The sequence below is a fragment of the Silene latifolia genome, chromosome 5, assembly GCF_048544455.1.
Source record: "Silene latifolia isolate original U9 population chromosome 5, ASM4854445v1, whole genome shotgun sequence".
In the NCBI taxonomy this organism is placed as follows: Eukaryota; Viridiplantae; Streptophyta; class Magnoliopsida; order Caryophyllales; family Caryophyllaceae; genus Silene; species Silene latifolia.
The window spans coordinates 17,270,525-17,290,350 of record NC_133530.1 but is presented as its reverse complement, the minus strand read 5'-3'; the positions used below and the strand labels follow the sequence as shown (position 1 = coordinate 17,290,350).

Sequence of the window (19,826 nt, the reverse complement as noted above, 5' to 3'; positions counted from 1 at the left end):
AGGGTTTGATTTTGCAATGGATAATCTAAGAAGAATTCGTCTCTTACAATACTATTTAATTGTACGAAGTACTTCCTCTGTTCCGATCATTTGTTTACCCTATTACTCCATTCGCACAGAAGTGTTCTTCCCATTTTTGTAATATATATGAGTATTATTTTATTAAAATAGGAAGAACAAAGGTAAACAAATGATCGGAATGAAAAATATATTAGATAAGAAAATTTTATTTCTTGTCATTCTAATTTTCTTAATTTGTGTCCAATAAAATAAACGTATGTTAGGAAAGTCGATAAACAATTTACAAAGCGTAAAAAGACGGTTGTAGGAAATGTAGTGGTTGGTTTAATCGGACGTAGGTCCTCAAATTTATGTCCGAGATTTGTGTGATCAACATTTTCCAGGATAGAAGGCATGAGCTAAGCAGCAAGTCTCCTTGTGATAGATAATATTCATCACAATCTTGCGACGAGTTAAGTATTATTTATGCGGGTAAATAAGATTCATAAGCAAAACAGATTGCTACTTTTTATGTACTTTTTTTTATCTTATCTACTTACATGAATAATACTTAACCCATCACAAACTTACGACGGATATGCCCGTTATAAATGAGAATTTGCATAAGGCAAGTAGTTTCATTTTCCTTTATATGGTGTTTGTGACTGAGAATATTTGGCGAAATGGATGATGAATGTTACTGACTACGTACGTGTGTGGTAAACACGTCGGTTGTGGACCGACATCGATGACTTGCAAAACTAAAACTAAAATACCCACTATTGTTTCGTTTGATGGTCAAACGATGGGGACTGACTGGAGACCGTCTTCGTCGGCCATCAAATATCACGAAGTTTTCCTCCCTTTATTTCACAAATCACAGCACTTTTGTGACCCGATCTTGTGTAGATGGTTTAATCTAATGTTATAATTGTAAAACGAATTCAAACACAATTTTATTAACCGGCAAATTTGAATAAATAATTTCACACAAGTATTTGTATACAGTATTTTCGAATATATGAAAAAATTATACAGAGTACATTTAACAATTTTACAAGTGCCTTCAAATATACAAAATGATGTATTTTGAGGGTATTGTATATTGTATAATGATACATGTGGCCATCTGGGTCAAAGTAAGGTAAGTTTTATATTTGTATGATTAATATCCAATCAACTGAGATGTTTTTAAAGATATTTGAGAAGTAACTAGATATTGAAAAATGGAAGGTTAAGAGAGACAGAGTAGACTCTTAACATTGTCGAATGCAGTACAATTTCATTCAACCCGATTCATTTTGGGTTTGTAAGAATTCAGAATGTACTGGGTTGGTCGGGTTTTTTCGGATTCATGTCCATTTTCGAGTATGTTATAATCAAGTTTTCAGGGATAGGGGCAGGTGCAACAATTAAAATTTTGCTTCGGGTGAATGAGTCAATTTGGGTTATAAGTCAAGCTCATATCCCCGCCTCCTCGGTTACAGAGCCCATCTATATTGTCGGGTCCAATTTTAGCTACATCATTATCCAATCTTTTATCGACTTACTTATCATAAATTCATCACGTAAGTCTGAATATGCCAACATAACTCGAGATATGTCACTTGAACTAATTAACCCTGAAAATGATTTCTATAAAAAAAGGAGAAAATTTTAGTTAATGAGCAAATTTAAAATGTGACAAAAAAATACATACAATGACAAATCGAGCTTGATTCATGTTTTTTTTTTTAAATACATATAATGATAAATCGAGCTTGATTCAAATTTTATCGCTATTCTCTACCTCATAATTTCGAGTCGATCTCGAACCCGTGTCCAAAACCCACCACTAAATGGGCCACAAAAATCAATCCACAGCTCCATACGGACATAACATAATATGCAACCCATCCTCTTTAACGGGCCGGATCGTCAAACCCCAGCAACAAAATCATTAAAACCCCTCCATAAACCCTAATTCTTAACCTAAACATTTTCCCCCAATTTCTCCATTTTCTTCCCCAATTATCTCTCTCCGCCGTCAAACCCTAACAATGTCGATCCAACCACCGCAACAACCACCGCCGAAAGTCCCAACCGTTGCCGTCTTACGTGCCGTCGACGCCCTCCTCAAGCACAAATCGCAAGAATCAGCTTCCAAAAAACCCCAATTGTTACCTTCTGATGAATTCCTCTACCTAATCCTAACCCTAACGAAAATCCCCCAAAAATCTCGCGTTAACGCCTTCAAAATCCCCTTACCGAACTCCTTATACTCGCCGGAAAACTCGGAAATCTGTCTGTTCGTCAATGATGCGAACTCCAAGATCGCGAAATCGAAGGTTGAGGAGGAAAAGCTTCCGATTGCGAAGGTAATTAAGTTAACGAAGCTGAAGAAAGAGTATAAAGCTTATGAATTGAAGAGGAAGTTATGTGATTCTTATGATTTGTTTATGGCGGAAAAGCGGATTATTCCGTTGTTGCCGAATGCAATTGGAAAGGGGTTTTATAAGAAGAAGAAGATTCCGGTACCGATTGAGATGAGTAGAGGCAATTGGAAGGATCAGATTGATAAGATTTGTAGTTCGGCATTGTTGTATTTGAGTACTGGGAGTTGCAGTGTGATTAAGGTTGCTAGAGTTTCAATGGAGAGGGACGAGATTGTTGCAAATGTGGCGGCCGCCATTGAAGGGATTGCGAATGTGGTGCCGAAGAAATGGGGGAATGTTAGGAGTTTTCATTTGAAATTAGCTGAGTCTGTTGCTTTGCCTGTTTATCAGAAGGTTCCGGAATTAGGGTTTAAGATTAGTGGCGCCATTGGTGATAGTGAGGAGAAGGAGAAGACTGTTGTGGTTTCGGGGAAGAAGGGAGAGGGATTGGTTAAGTCGAAGAAGGAGAAGAAGAAGACGGCGAAGGGGAGGATTCATGAGGTGAAGTATATGGATGAGGTTATGATTGGGGAAGAGGAGGTTGACAGCGAGGGGGAGGAAGTTGTCGACGAGGAGGAAAAGGCGGTGAATGTCGGGAATAAGAGGAAGAAGAGTGATGGTGAGGAGAAGAAGGTGAAGAAAGGGGAGAAGAGTTTGAAGAAGAAGAAGACGGATTTGAGTGGGAAGAAATCGAAGAAAAGCAAGGTGTTGGCATGATTTAAAAGTATGATCACAGTGTAATTGTGATGGGTTTTTGTTGCATTTAGTTTATGTCTGCGGATTATACATCCTAATGATGTTTTAAGGGATGCTTACTTATGAAAGTAGCTAGCTTTGTTCTACTGAATTTTGATAAATTGTTTTAATGAACTAATACAATTGAGTTTTAATCGTTTTGGTTTTGGAATTTTCTGCTTAATTTGCATCTGGTTTATGCGTATCAAGCTCATTGTGGTTATTTCGTGGTTGATTTGTTTCAAACTGCAAGTGTTAGCTACTCTATGAAGCTATGAATGCTCTGATGTTTTGGTAGCTGACTGATGATAGCCTGATTGCTTTATGTTGTGACAAGTTATCTTATAAAACCGTCTTAGTTTGAGATAATGTTTGACTCTGAGTATCAATTCATGTGCCAATGTTCATTGATGTTTGCTGTGGAGCACGCCGTTTGAGCATGCCGTAAATAATTGCTGTTTTCAGGTAAGGAGCCGGTTTGAAGTAAGTTGACTGTAGATACATATAAATATATAATGCTCCAACTATGATCGAAGTGGGAATCAAACTGAAGATTAAATTTGTGTCTTTTGTTTTTGAGTTCCCTTTCTCCGCCACCATCGATCTTTCTTTGTTTACTGTTGGTACTTGACAGTTAAGACAGGTAGAAGTCACTAGGCATAACTGAAAATGTAAGCTAGTTCGAGGAGATGGCTCTCAAGGAATTCAAGTTGGCGAGGTACTAAAACATCTCTATCTTCATAATAAATTTGTATTTATTAAGATTGACCTTCATATGCACATCTAAGTTATTTAGGTGTTTGCGGATGTGACATTTTTTTCCGTGTATGACAGTTTACCAATTTCATCTTGAGTTGGTTTTTATTGACACCGAATGCTCTCAGACTAGAAGTCTAGAACACCACTCATTTCATCTTTAAAAACCATGTTCAGAGCCCATTTCCTGTTCATTGGATATTGCAACATCATTTTATATAACTATGTATTGTGTGTAAGTAGCAAACCAGTTGTGCAATGAGCTCTCCGGCTCACCATTTCGTCAGCGGCTCAGCCGTTACCTCTCATCCTCTCTGTAGGTTCCATATACATACAATCTACTAGTACATTGATCAGATCCCCAAGAGGTCTTGGATATTTAAACCCATAAACGTTCTTTATTTTCTGAAATCCAATATGAACGGTTTTACTCAGACTCGTTTAGAAGTATCCGACACGGGTGTGTGTCCAAATGTCGGATACTTGATGACTCCAATGCGATGCAGGGAAATACTTGATGACTTGTCAAATAATTTTTTCCTTTCGACCTTGGCTTCCTTTCTGTGCTGTTTTAGGTGATTGCCATCACCGTTGAAGAGGAGGAAGATATTCAAAAGTTTAAAGATTTCTCTCCTTCAAAACCTGAAGCTGCTGCCTCTGAAACTAAAAAACCTGTTGAGACTCCTTTACCTAAAGAAGAACCAGCTGAGCCACCTGCCAAGCAACCAGAGCCAAGCTTTTCGAAGCCTAGTCAGACAGCATCAACCGAGGATCGCATTTTTGCTAGTCCTCTTGCAAGGAGCTTGGCTGAAGATAACAAGGTGAGCTATGGAGTAGAATATATTTGTTGACTTTCTATTTCTTTTGTTTTAGCAATTTTCAGATTTCTAACTTGTGTTTTTGTCTTTTGCTTTTTCCTTTGGCTATGAAGGTTCCTTTATCAAGCATCAAAGGAACCGGTCCTGATGGGCGTATTTTAAAAGCTGATATCGAAGATTTCTTAGGTAATGTGTAGTCTCGATCAACAAGAGAAATGTGCTACTTTTTGTCGCCAATTTTGGAATTACCATGTCTCTATCATACAGCTCTGCATCGCTGTGATTGTTCGTTAGTATTCTGTCACCTCACTTATTTACCTATTACATACCTACCTGGCCTTAGTTAGACCTCAAGAACCTAGATATCTGTCTTACCATTTTTTTTGGTTCAAATGAGCGCATTTATGTCGCAGGTGAGAATCGAACCCCAAACTTCATGGTTGGAGTAAGAGAGCTCTTACCACTTGAACTAACTCTTGTTCTCAATATCTGTCTTACCATTGAAAACACAGAATTTGAAGGAGTCTAATGAGCGAACAAATTGATAGCCAAATAGTTAATGTTTTGTTCATAATGTGCAAAGTCTGGGAGTTTCTAAACAGAAAAGGGTCAGGCACTTATAATGCATTTGCATGTTTTAATTATTCTGATATTTTCACCCAATTTTTTTCCCCATCTGTATGTGCAAGGTCTGGCATTTTAACTAAAATGATATACGGATGTTAAAGTAAATTCAAGCAAACAGTTTGTCAAAAGCACGATGATGCTTTTTCTGTGTGCAGCTTCCCGGGGCAAGGAATCAGCAACACCAGTACGTAAAGCTGCTGAAGTATCTGGTCTGGACTATTCTGATATTCCTCATTCTCAGATAAGAAAGGTAAATGTTGGTTTCGATATTCCATCATTATCATCTTTTATCTTTAATGTTCTGTACATATCGGCTTTTGTCACAGTAGTGTTGTAGATCACTGAAGCAATGGCAAAGCTGTGTACATTGTTGATACTAAACTCTAATTATAATCTTCTCAGATCACGGCTTCACGGTTGTTATTGTCGAAGCAAACCATTCCCCACTATTACTTGACAGTTGATACATGTCTTGACAAACTTATGGAGTAAGTATTTAGTTTTTTATACCGTTGTCTTACCCTCCAAGTGGCTGATGTTATAATGTTATCTTACCTTGGTGTTATGTCCCTCAGATTGAGAAGCCAATTAAACTCATTACAAGAGGCTTCTGGGGGAAAGCGAATTTCTGTCAATGATCTCGTAATTAAGGTACTTGCACTTTGCATCCTCACGTACTACTATTGTTTCTGGTTTGCACAGTGATTCGTAAATGTTATGTTTTGGGTGTCATGAAGGACTCACGGTTCTCTACTAGAACCTAATTTATAACTGCTGTTTGTAAGTTGGTAGCAGCAGGCCAGCTGTGGTCTTGGCAATTTGTAACAAGGAACAATTTATGTTTTCCCTCACATTTAAGACGTTTTACGCGTAGATTTGCTGAGCACTTAAAGTTGAAGGCTCTTAACAATGGTTGATGGTACCTTGTTTGACATAATGTATAATAGTGTCTTATAGGTGGCCATGGTATTAATATTGTTGTTAGCCTTCATCTCAGAATCAGAACCTGTGGCTTCTCAGAATTGGCTTCTCAGATGTTGTCAATGCACCCAATGACTTGCGTGCTATTAAATTTCATGAAACATGATCTAGAAATTGGTAGCCACCCGGCACCGCAGTCATTGCGCCATAATTGCCTCAGTTCTGAAATGTAGTCACTATCTCACTGTAACCTTTAAGATAACTAGATTACTGCATCACAGTCCAGATCTGATGTGATGATTTTAGCACACTTTCAGTAAACGCGGAAATATGTCATGCTAAAAAATGTCTTTTCATTTTGGCACTATTTACCATTTGTTGCAACCTTTCACCAACTTCCTCTCCTGTATTTTACAGTTTAAAATTTGTTTGTAGGCTGTAGTTTGTTTTGTGGCGGATATGCTAACTCTAGTTGAATGTGAATGCAGGCTGCTGCCTTGGCGCTCAAGAAAGTTCCACAATGCAACAGTTCTTGGACCGACGACTACATACGCCAGTGAGTGTAAAAGTTTGAGTGCTGCTGATTATAATGTAACTTTGTTTTGTAGGTTGTTATCCTTTTCCTGAACAAGAAGACAATGAGTATTTTTTTTTGGTGCAAACAGGTTCCACAATGTTAACATCAATGTAGCAGTGCAAACTGATAATGGTCTATACGTCCCAGTGGTCCGGGTCAGTGGCAAATTCCTCTATTGCAATCACGATAACAAAGAATTTCGAAGATTCAAATAAGTTTGAACGCATCCCGAATAATGTTTCTCTGTAACCTGTGCAGGATGCTGACAAGAAAGGCTTGTCTAAGATTGGTGAGGAAGTCAAATATCTGGCACAAAAAGCCAGAGATAATAGCCTGAAGCCAGAAGATTACGAGGTACACCGTTTTTTTCTGCTATTAAATGTCCTAAAGGGCTGACATATTGCTCTGATTTTTTGTATGATTCTCGGTCATTTTCGCTTCGCTGTAGGGTGGTACATTTACCGTCTCGAACCTTGGAGGTGCATTTGGAATCAAGCAGTTCTGTGCCATCGTTAATCCGCCACAAGCAGCTATTCTGGCTGTTGGAGCAGGTAAGATTCTCACAGCATCACATGTAGCTCTCTTTTAGCAAAAAGTAATATAATGCTCCATTCCTTCATATTGCCCGCTCTTGACTTTGGTGGCCAAGCAATACCTACCTTCTTTATATTTCCACAATTCTCAATAGTTTAAAAAAAAGGAATTTGAAATTATTTTTTGATGAACATGACAAGTTACGCGGCATCTCTTCACATACTTGGAGAAAATAATTACCAAAGTGCGCTTTGGTTGAGCACCAAAGTACTGCTCGGCTTTCAGCTCCTACAGATATGAAATACAATGTCCATACTTAACTAAAATACACAATAAGATAATGAACTTGTTTCTCATTTGACACTTGTGTAGTGATGTGGAAAACAATGTTACTAGTCAAGAATTCGTATATTATCCTTGCATCTCCAAATGGACATCATTAAATCGCCTATAGCTGGTTTTTAGAGGGATATATTATTGACGACGATGTTTCCAATTCTAATGGAGCCAAGACTCCCCACTCTTTGGTTCTGGTTTTCTGGATTGCGATGGAATGAAGCATAATGGCTTACTAAACTGTGTAGTTTTTTTGTTTTTTAACACTATTGTTCCGTACATGCCATATGGTGCAATTCTCGACACAATTTTCATCCGGAGTTGAGGACTAGTTACTTCTTTTTGGTTTTGGATTTTTTTGTGAAATACAAGATGCATATTGAATTGTCACTGAGTCAAAAAATCATGAACCTTGGGAGACTGGTAAATGTTGTCATTGATTGTATTATTAAACCAAGAGTGCTGATTATCTAATTTAAATTCTTAAGTTTTTATAAAAGAAATCCGGACTTGATTTTAAAACCTGTAAGTTTACCTTGACTTTTCTATTATGTTTCACTCTCCCCTTTTGTTTTGCACTTTTCCTTTCTATATTTTCGCATTTTGAGGTGTGCGATCATCACCCATAAACGGTTCTAAAGGATGATTCATGTCAGCCGACCCCAAATCATTTTGGGATTAAGCCTTGTGATGTTGTTGTTGTTGTTGCTGCTGATTATCTAATTTGCCCTTGTGTAGCCCAAAAGAGAGTTGTACCTGGAATAGATGATCAATTCAAGTTTGCTTCCTTCATGTCTGTTACACTAAGTTGCGATCATCGAGTCATTGATGGTAAGCATTGCATAGCATTGTTAATATTTGTTGACCTTAATTAATTATAATGTATTGTTGTTTCATTTAATCTTAAAACCTCTTAATGGCTTGTGATCTTCCATTGTCATGTGCAGGTGCCATCGGTGCAGAATGGTTAAAAGCATTCAAAGGCTACATCGAGAATCCAGAATCTATGTTGCTTTAAACATTGAATAGTTCCCTTTCCTTTCCTTTCCTTTAAAATGCTTCCTTTGTCGATGAATGATTGAGGGTTTTCAGAGTTGATAATTTGTTTTTTGACACCACGACGACGACGACGTTGCAATAAGTCATGGCAACTTTTAGGCTCTACTTTAGAAGAATGTTCAATTTTGTAATAATTGGAAGTTTTGGGCCATATAATGAAACAAACTCGACAGAAACATATTTACCTTGAATTTATGGTAAATATTGATTGAAGAATTAAACATTTATCCCTTGTGTCATTCTGTGTGCTAAAAAGTCTACTGAGGCACAATGCTAGATGAAAGATTTGAAGACAGATTCTAAATTCTGAATATTCGGAAATAAGGAGCTTTTAACTGTGCAATGACATTTTACCTATACTACTACCGTACACAACCAACTAAAAGAAGGCACATAAAAGAGCGCTGGTCAAAGACTGGCTACGGGATTGGTTTTGGGTCACACTTATGGTGTTGCTTTATCAAGCAACCATCCAATTACAAAAATCGACAATCTGAGCCAGAGTAACTGCTTGGGGTGATCAAATCAGTCATACTACATCTCCTACCTGTTAATAATGGTGCTGCCGGTGTTGGAGAGGTGATGTTGTGCATGAATATGGCAGCTGCTGGAGAGGTTGGAGATATACCCAAAAGCTCTGCACAAATATTCATTCATATTATCAGACTTTCATTTACTCCATCACCATTCACCTACCTGTTAATCAGTTTCTTACTTTCTACAGATTATTTTGGTATAAGACATGTAGCATGCTATTGCTAGCTAATAACCTAAGTTACCTAATTTATTTAATGATTATATAATTAATTATTATAGAGAAGAGAGAAGGTAATTACTAGGACATTCAGCAATACTAGCATTAGTAAGGTGACATGCAGAAGGGAGTTCCATAAGCTTAGCTTCCTGAATACCGAGGCTCTTAATCTGCTCACTTCCATTATGAGCTTGTCCTATAATAAAGAAACACAAGCACACCGCGGCTGCTTCTCCTTCATGCTGCTCACCGCGGTACAGCAGTCCTTTGTGGGCAGTCTTTGGGATGGAGGCCTAACCGTCTAATGAAAGTCGTAGCGAAAAACCAATGCAATCGCACCATTTATCCCAATATCAACCACATTGGTTCGGCTACACAAGGTATGACATGTTTCACTAAGTACACGAGAAGCGAGTCCACCTGATTTGGGGACCGCGCGCATTATACGAAACACTCAATCTTCTCTGTCAGCCGAAAAACACCATTACCGTTTACTAAATAAAACGGAGCTTAAAAAATACTGATAACAACCAAGGTGTTCAAAATACGACATCATAAGAAACGCCTGTTCTTTATTTGCACTGTTGTACAGAGTATCGACACTCAATTATGGCTTACGAACTAGCCGGAAGAAACAATAATTCACAATCAATTACTTCCCATCTTCCATGGGTGAAACCAAAATTATGGAGATTGTACAAGTCGAGTTCTGACCATCACCATCACCATCTTTCGCCAACTCTTGCAAGAAGATGCTCACGATCTTCTTGCTCATCAAATGATTTTCCATCATTATGCCAAGGATGTGAGTTTGTTGTTCCTTTGATCCCCTCGAGTTCCCTGGCGACTTCCTTCATGGTTGGTCTATCGTCTCCATTCAACTTCAAGCACCATTTTGCTAGATTAGCCACTGCCTTTATCTGCTCCTTTTCTTCCTCAGTTTTTCCTATGTTTTGGTCAATAATGTCGAATAAACGGTCCTCTTTCATCTTAAGAAGAAAGTGCATAGAAAGGTATCGCTCAGCTTCTGACCTTTGGCTAGATATCGCCTTTTCCCTAGTCAATAACTCAACCAACACTACCCCAAAGCTGTAAACATCACTCTTGTCGGTTAATTCGCTTGTTTGCAGATACTCGGGGTCCAAGTATCCAAGGGTTCCTAGCACCATAGTGGCTAATTGGCCTTGATCCAATGGAACCAATCTTGACGCGCCAAAATCAGCAACCTTAGCCGTGTAACTTTCATCTAAGAGTATATTCAGCGATTTCATGTCTCTGTGGATAATCGGGGTTGAGATAGTGGTGTGTAGATATGCTAGTACATCAGCGACTTCTGATGCTACACTTAGACGCAGACTCCACGTAAAGACGGATGCTAACCCTTCATCTTGCAAGTGATCATATAATGTGCCATTGTTGATAAACTCGTAAACCAGTAACGGTACTTCAGTCTCGAGACAACATCCTAGCAATTTGACTACATTTCTGTTGTTGATTTGTGCCAGTATGATAATCTCATTGATGAATTGCTCAACTTGATCAGGATCGACTTGAAGAGATCGTTTGATTGCCACTTGTTGATTATTCGGAATAACTCCCCTGTAAACAACCCCAAATCCGCCTCTGCCGATTATGTTCATTTCATTGTAATTGTCAGTTGCATAATCTAAATCTTCTGCAGTAAAAATCTTCAGATCATCCATTCTAGAGAGTTTTTGATGCAGTATCAGACCTCCGTTTTGACGGAAAAAGCTTTCTCGTAGCAGTTTGAGTTCTCTTTTCCCGCGTTTCCGGTGCAACAGAAACGCAGCCACAAGCAAAATTATAATACTTCCACCAATACCTACACGAAAATTACTCTTTCAGAACATTTCAGAAAAACTGTGACTTGAAAAACAGCCTGTCACAAAGATGCAGCTGCCGTAATGATGACCACAAGCAAATCGATGATATCGTTTTGGCAGCATTAAAACTCTGCAAATATAAACTGTCTATTGTATTAGTACCTGCCGTAATGATGACTGGTTTTAGCCAAGTCTTTCTAGAGATGCAACCTTCAGTAATTGTAGCATTCCCATAATATCCCTTTGGGCATTCGCAAATGTAGCTTCCGTCAGTGTTGATACAATATTCTGCTTTCTCACATTCATTTTCTCCCTTACACTCATCAATATCTGATCACATTTACGAAGAAAAAAAAATCACCAGACAAATTAATTCCACAACAAAAATACTAACAGGATGTAGCCATTATACAATGCACTGTAACATGCATATCAGCATATGAAATAAACAGCAAAAATGCTCCGCTCCCTCTTTGCTGCAAAAATTTGTTAGCAGATAAATTTTTGTCTCGAAATAACTATCCTGTATGATCTTAATTTTATACATGGTTGACAGGGCTTTTTTAGGCTGAAAGTCGGGTATTACAGACTTCCGCTAATCCAATCCATTCTACCTGTACTTCAAAATATGGGTATATTTATCGGTTTGGATAGGATCGGAGGGAATCAAAGCTGCAACCAGGAAATACCAATAATGCAATTCAGCCAAGCGAACACAGCAGAACCGGAAAACAGAAAGAAACAGCACAAACAAAACTAAAACATAGGTTCCGGGTTCGACTCCCTACACGGAAGTGCTGCGGTTACCTGTCATCCTAAGGGATATCTTACCTGGCACACGTGGTTTGCAGGGTATTGCAAGTGGCCGGGGGATTAAACCCCTCGTCATCAAAAAAAAAAAAAAAAAAAAAATCTCACTTAAGACGGGTATATAACCTTAAAACAGGTCAAGTATCACACATAAGACAACCTACATTGTCACCACAATGATCCTTCCTCAACTGCATAAACAAAATTTATCATTTCACCAATGCTGAAATCCGTCATCAATAACTAACATGTAAGACCGTCTCATACTCCTTTTAAACCCGAAACAAATTAAATTCAACAAAAAAAAAGAAGTTGACTTTTGAGAACAATGTACATAATTTCATACCTTTGCAACCTTGAGGAAGGTAAGGATTACCAAAATACCCTTTTTTACAATCGCAACGATATCCATCTTGATCCGGTTTCAAATCAGAACAAACAGTATTATTCTTACACAAACAACTCCCTAATTCTTTAACCTCCTTACAACTTTTCCTCCCAATTCCCCAATTAAACACAACCGGCTCAATCCTCAGATCCGAACCAGAATAAAAACCCGAATCCCGACTCAAATCCTCTTTCGAAAAATTAAACCCGTCCAGTGCCACAGGAAATGCGACACTGCACGGGTTAAATGGTACCTTAACATGATTAGAAAAACTATAAACTTCAGTAGTCATATTAGTTACCCCATCGGGTATCGACGCCTCGCAACATCCGACCCCGTTACATTGCCCGTCTACGACATCATTTAAATCGTCACATTTAGTCATACAACCCGTATAAAATGACTGACCGTGTCGCGACCCCGTAAACCAAGCATAACTGTCACACCCTATGACTACTAACGTATTTTTTGTACTTGAAATCGTAAATCCAGCTAAATTGACCCGTTGGGTATGATTTACGGTCGATTGGCCTTGATTGTAACAATTATATGATACGTAGTTGTTTATTTGTATTTGCGGGTTTTGGACCGAAATGTTTATTATTTGGATGTTTGATTTTAGAATTGGTTTGGGTGGATTTTGGGTACGATCACATGTGATTTTCATCATCGGGTGGGAGACGGGATCGTCTGGATCGATATAGTAACACCCGTCTTCTATGCCAAATGGGTACGGAATTGTGACATTACCACATTTGGAGGTGCAATTTGGGGAAATCACATATGATATGATTAGTGGTGTTAATAAGAAATTAATTAGGATTATTAGGAGGTGATTTGGGTATGGTTTTGCCATGATTAAAGGGTTTGAAGTAATTATTAGTGTTTTGAATTATGAACCATTTTTGTAGGCAAGAATTTTGTAGAGATTGATGAATAATATGGTTGAGATTGTTGAAAATGATAGGAATTGAGCAAGATGATAATGGTGATTGGTGAAGATGGTTGATGTTGAAAAAATCTTGTTGAAATTAAAGATTTAAGAAATTGTGGACAATTTCACTATCAAATAATGGAGCAACTTGTTTATGAGTTATGACATGATGGAGCAATTTTTAAAGAGAGTGGTCAATAATATATGTCCCACTTTCCCTTTGACGAATGGGTTATTCGGGTCGAATTATTTTGGATCAGTTCATTTTCAGAATAATAATTATTGGCTTATTTAGTAGGTTGGATCATTTTTTGTCGGGTTGCTCCGAATAGGGTTATTTTAGGCCATTTGGGTTATTTCAAGTCAGAGTTTTGCTTAAAATAAGTCATTTAAAGTGTATTTGGTCACTCTGATCACTTCAAGTTTGGTCACTTTAAGTTGGGTCATTTCTTTTTTTTTGAGGTGTAAGTTGGGTCATTTCTGGTCGAGCGAGTTATAATCTATCGGATCAAGTTTGAGGGACACTTTTCGGGGTCGGCCTAACCTATCTAGTCTCTTCCCTGGTTTTTAAATTTACACATGCAATTGTCTTATGATAATTTATGGTAAAGATCATTTTAGTGATTAAAAATTGTGAATCTTTCAAATTTAGCGTACTTTTAATCTTTTATATTTAGTACAAGTAAATTTTTTTTTTGTATCTTTTCATATTTTATTGACTTTTAAGATTTGTTTATATTAATTTTAAAATTGTGATGTCCTTGTTTTTGCCTTTATGCCAAAAACACTTCAAAAGTACTTGGTGGGCTGTGGTGGTATGGAGCACGTCGGCAGTCTAGCCCAAATGATTACATAAACTTACTCAAGGAGTCAAGGCAAAGCTCACTTGAGAAGCGATTAGGATCCTCCTCTAACTTACATTTTGGGCTCCTAGGGCCGGGCCGTGCCATGTCCACTTCTCTTCTCTGGTTATTTAAACTAACCTACTAAATATCGTCGACACATATTACTAATTATCGTCGACAATTATTAATGAACTTCCTAAACTACCCCTCCCTCACACTCCCCCTTATATTCACATTTTCTCCAAAAATCACTATTTCACACTAAAAATTTAAAGAAAAAAAAACCCGTCTCACATAACAACGAAAACACCGTCTTCAACCACATCATTTCCATCATCAAATTCAAACATTCAACAAGGTATGTATTCTTTAGTAATTTTATTTTTAATATTTTCTTAGTTTGTATGTTTGTGACGGAATTAGGATAGATGCCTTTATTTGAGACGGAATTAGGATAGATGCCTTGATTTGAGACGGAATTAGTCGGATTTGCAACGTTTTATTCGAATTTTTATAAAAAAAAAAAAGAAAAAAAAAATACACGAACTGGGCTTGGATGAAGAACATTTTCGTCCAAAACCAGGCCCAGAAAAAAATGTTCTTCGTCCAGAATGGGCATTGGACGAAAAATATTTTCGTCTGGGCCTGGTTTTGGACGAAAATGTTCTTCGCCCAAGCTCAGTTTCGTGTAAATTTTATTATTATTATTATTATTATTTTTAAACTTATTTTTCCGTCTTATTTTGTTTTCGTTAAAAAATAATTAATTATTACTAATAAACCCCGTCCGGACCTAATTCGTTGTATTTTTATTTTATTTTATTTTTTTAATTTTTTTAAACGGGCTTGAGACGGGCTCCAACGCGATTTTCTTCATAAATCCGTGCCCAGGCACGGCACGGCCCAAGCACGGTGGAGTCCGGCACGCACCAGGCACAACGGGCGTGGTCGGTCCGGCCCGAAGAATAGCCCGTTGATCATCATTTATTAAACAAAAAATACACTAATATTTAATAAAATATATATTTAAACCATTAATCATCATTTATTAAACAAAAAGTACATTAATATTTAATAAAATATATATTTAAACCATTAATCATCATTTATTAAACAAAAAGTACTAAAAATATATCAATTATATAATTTTTTTTAAAATAAAAAAAAATATTAAAGCACATGGGCCGGCCCACGGACAAGACACGAAAAGCCCATGGGCCAGACACGACCCGAGCACGAAAATGACCGTACCTTGAGCGGGGCGCGGCGTAGGTTTGGATCAGTGGGCCTGGCACGACACGGCCCCAGGAGCCCAATATCCGTGCCTGGGCCGGGCCAATTTTGGAGTAAGGCACGACGGGCTGGCACGCGGGCCGGCCCATCACGGCCCATTGCTTACTCTAGGTGAAACCTCTGGTATGAATTATTGTGTGATGATATATTGGGTGAGAACATTATATAGTGCTAATATTCAGAAGTTTCTAAAATTCTCATTTGAACGTATAAAATATTTAATAGGGAGTAGCTCAATTTTTTTTATGAAATATTAATATTAGTTTCGGTTACCATAATCTTCTCCAAAAACCCCCTATTAAATCTTTGATTTAATGATCTCAAATTAGGAAAGGATAATGCGATTGAATAGAGTCGTGATATTTTTGTCATGGATTTAAGTTTTAACAAGTGATACGTGATATATTATTGATTCTATGATAATATGCTGATGATAACACAATCTCGTTTTATGGCAATATTAAACTATCCTGGTTATTATGGGAGGCCAATCACAGAGAATTTTCCTCAATTAATGTTGTTATTATAACTTTCTCTTATAATCATGCTAATTCTTTTTTTAAGTTCTACGTATTATGGGAAAGAATCAATAATTGATATTTTATTTTAGTTTAAAAAAATATGAAAATGAAAATATAATATATTTTGTGGGAATGACACATGGCAATTGGAGAGGGAATGACACGTGGCGATTAAAGGGGTAGCTGATTGTTGCTTTAATATAATATACTCCCTCCAAGTTTTTTCAATCCTCCCTTTTACTTTTTGCACCAAAAATAAGGAAAACAATAAAAAATAGATAAAGTAGTGTGAGTTGTGGAGAGAGAAAATAATAAAAAATGAATAATGGATAAAAAATGAATAAAGTAGGATAAAGTAGGGAAAATTGTTGACTTTTTAGGAGAGAGGATGAATAAATAATGAATAAAAGATAACCAAAAAAGGAAAGGGGAAGATAAGAAAATAAGCTCAAAATAGAAATAGGGAAGATTGATCAAACTTGGAGGGAGTATGATATATGATGATTATAATAGGGTTATTTAATGGGAATACTCCAAACTATTGGGGTGTTTCTCAAAATACTCCAAAGTGTAATTTAACTACCAATATAACCAACTATTACACACCTCCGCTTTTAATAGAATTCGCCCATTATTAACCTGTAATAGTAGGTAAAAAGGCCTCACCTTCCTCTCATTATATACTATCTTCATCTCCTTCCTTTGTCCTAAACTAAAAAATCTGAAAATACCGAAAAAAACTCTACTTCAAATCAACATAAATTCAATAAAATCACAAAAACGCCTTAATTAACCTAATTGTTATACGCAGGGGCAGAATCAGCCTTATTTTACTAGGGCTATAGCCCTAGATGAATTGTTAAATATTATTAAGTGCAATAAATCAATAGATGCTAACATGGTGAAGGTGGTACTTCTGTTGTCTACCATTCGAAATGTCATGGGATTGAACCCCACTGCCAGCTTTTTAATTGATAGTTTTTCCATACCAGGAAATGCAATTATCAAAAGTTTTCAAGCGGTATGTTGACCATTGGAGATGAAAAACATGCTCATGCTTATAAGCAAGTGTAGCTCTACCAAGCTACATGTTTAACTTGTAGCTTAACTTTTAAATTGTAAAAAAAAGTAATTAAAAAATCCAAAAATAATTTAAAATATATGATTTATTATCATGTGGGGTATTGCAAGCTACAATATGTTGTAGTTCACCATTGGAGAACGATGTAGCTTAGAAGGTATGTTGCTTAGAAATATGATGTGAAAAGGCAAGCTACAAGGTCTTGTAGCTTGCCATTGGAGTTGCTCTAATATTATTTATTTGTTAAACAAAAAACCAATTTTATTGGATAATCTATTATGTATATATTACTATATATGGTAAAACATACTCCACTATATTTGAAACGAGTAATTATTATTGAGTATGTTATACGGTCATAGTATAACATACTCAATAATAGTATAAAGTATTTAAATGTCAAGACACATTTTTTACTTATCTTTACCGGTATAAAGTACTCCGTATTCAAGTGTGTTATGCTTGCTTTTTTTTTAGTATCCATTATGCATGATAAATTAAAATCATTAATATCCATCCGACCATCTCAATACTAAGGTACGTTTTGAGTTAAAAAAAATTTATCCGATACATTTTCGGAGTCTATGAATATAGTCCTAGATAAATTTAGTTCATAGCTCCGCCCTTGGTTATACAACACTACAAACCCATAATTACCAAATTGCAACAACAATTTTAACAACAAACTAATAGAGCTTCTACTGTGTTCATATGAATTTGGACTCTCCTCCATTAAACACTCACCCTTCTTCTTCTTCCCAATCTCACTCTCCGTAAAAACACTAAAATCGTAACAACTAATTAACCTTAAAAACATTACAAATCCAGAATACCAAATCTGGTGTTTCCAATTAACAACACAAAAATTTGTTCCATAACCGTACCATGTTGTTAGTTTGGCGAGTGATAGTATTGTTGAAGATGTTCTTGCTAAGATCGTTGTTGTTGTTGTTGTTGTTGTTGTTGTTGTTAAGGACTTAAGGAGAGAAAAAAAAATGTAATTTTCCTTTTGAAGATGATAAATGTGGTTTTATGGATAATGATTTGGAATTGGGCATGAATGTAGAGGTAGATGATGATGAGGAGTGAAATGAGCGAAAGAAGGTTGAAGAGGTAGATGATGGTCATGACTCGTGTGAATGAAGATGGTAAAAATGATAAATTGGAGAGATTAATTGGTTTTTAGTGTACTGGAGAAGAAGGGATTAATTGGGTATTGGTGTTCTGAGAAAAAGAAGTGATTAGATGATTAATTGTGTTTTTTATAAAGTTAATAAAAATAGGGGAAGAAAGAAAAAGATAGAATATAGAGAAACCGCCTGAGCAGGTCGCCCCTCCACATATTTTAGTTAAAGAGAATAGATATGATAATGGGTTATTTAATGAGAATACTCCAAACTATTGGGGTGCTTCTCAAAATACTCCAAAGTATAATTTAACTACCAATACAATCAACTATTACACCCTTTCGCTTATAATAGAATTGACCCTTTGTTAACCTATAGTAACAGGTAAAAAGTGTTGGAATATGTGTCCTTCGACAATAATGCGATCACGACTGTTGATCATGATGATCACATGTTTAAGTCTCATCAAAATGAATATAATTGGGAAGTAATTTTGTTACTGTCAACTGGTCAACATATATCGGTAATGATTGGCTTACTAGAGTTTGACATTACTGTCGTGTGACGGTGGTGATCAGTTGACCCCCTAGGTCATACCTAAAGGGCAACCCTCTTAATTGATTATTTAATTAATCGTATAATGTTACGAGTTAATTAAATTACTTGAAAATTGACGGACGATTTTGGAAGTAAAATTTACGTATCATATTGAAATGTGATTAAATGAGATACGGTCTGAGTAATTGAATTGTGTCATTACTCGGATGAAATAAATTGTTTAATGTAACAATTATATTTGAATGAATTGTTATAAATACAATCTGTTGTGATTTATAAATGGTAAAATATTTTGGCACAAGTAATTATGAAATTACTAAGTCAATTTTTGTATGTGACGTATTTTTATTAATACGTTGATTTTTAATATGTTAAAAATACATAACAAATATATGTGACATATGACATGTAACATATAGACAATTGACAAAAATAATATGGATTCCATATTATCAAATGGGCCGAAAATTAGAAGGGATTAAGCTAATTATATGTTGTTTGTAATTAGTGGAAAACACAATGATTAAATAGCCACCTAGCCATGCAAGCCTATTGTTTTCTTGTGAAGAACAATTTCTCCATGCATTGGCTCCCCTTTGCACTCCTCTTACACGGTTTTGAGAAGAGAAATGTGATCATTGTTTTTCTTTAATTTTGCCTAATAATATACTAAAGGTAGTGTGTTATTTTCATTCTTATTCCATCATCAAAAATTAGAGATTTTCTAGAGAAATAAAATCCTCTCTTCCTCTCTCCTAATAGCCGAAAATATTCAAGTGTTAAACAATATTTTTGGTTCAATTTTCTACCTTGATTAATATTATACTAGTATTGTAATATTAATTTTATTAAGAGAAGCCTTGGGTATAAAGCTTAGGGAGAGATCTTACACTT

The 19,826-nt window shown here is 36.4% G+C and overlaps 3 protein-coding genes across 3 annotated transcripts; 2 read left to right on the top strand and 1 right to left on the bottom strand.

Annotated features, from left to right (window-relative positions):
* The first annotated feature begins 1,951 nt into the window (after positions 1 to 1,951).
* On the top strand, positions 1,952 to 3,314 carry LOC141656900 (uncharacterized). The gene has a single exon (XM_074463985.1). It carries the CDS (start codon positions 2,040 to 2,042, stop codon positions 3,129 to 3,131), a length of 1,092 nt encoding a protein of 363 aa, XP_074320086.1. The 5' UTR covers positions 1,952 to 2,039; the 3' UTR covers positions 3,132 to 3,314.
* Positions 3,315 to 3,675: 361 nt separating this feature from the next.
* On the top strand, positions 3,676 to 9,016 carry LOC141654935 (dihydrolipoyllysine-residue acetyltransferase component 2 of pyruvate dehydrogenase complex, mitochondrial-like). Its single transcript, XM_074462043.1, has 13 exons — positions 3,676 to 3,768; positions 3,826 to 3,867; positions 4,481 to 4,726; positions 4,837 to 4,909; positions 5,506 to 5,600; positions 5,753 to 5,838; positions 5,926 to 6,001; positions 6,760 to 6,827; positions 6,937 to 7,003; positions 7,107 to 7,202; positions 7,297 to 7,399; positions 8,457 to 8,549; positions 8,666 to 9,016. The coding sequence occupies exons 1-13, from the start codon at positions 3,676 to 3,678 to the stop codon at positions 8,734 to 8,736; spliced, it is 1,209 nt and encodes a 402-aa protein (XP_074318144.1). The 3' UTR covers positions 8,737 to 9,016.
* A 980-nt stretch (positions 9,017 to 9,996) lies between these two features.
* Positions 9,997 to 13,680, bottom strand: LOC141656899 (wall-associated receptor kinase 2-like). The gene is made up of 3 exons (XM_074463984.1): positions 12,532 to 13,680; positions 11,538 to 11,705; positions 9,997 to 11,374 (listed from the first exon to the last, which is right to left on the bottom strand). The coding sequence occupies exons 1-3, from the start codon at positions 13,427 to 13,429 to the stop codon at positions 10,254 to 10,256; spliced, it is 2,187 nt and encodes a 728-aa protein (XP_074320085.1). The 5' UTR covers positions 13,430 to 13,680; the 3' UTR covers positions 9,997 to 10,253.
* Between the last annotated feature and the right edge of the window lie 6,146 nt (positions 13,681 to 19,826).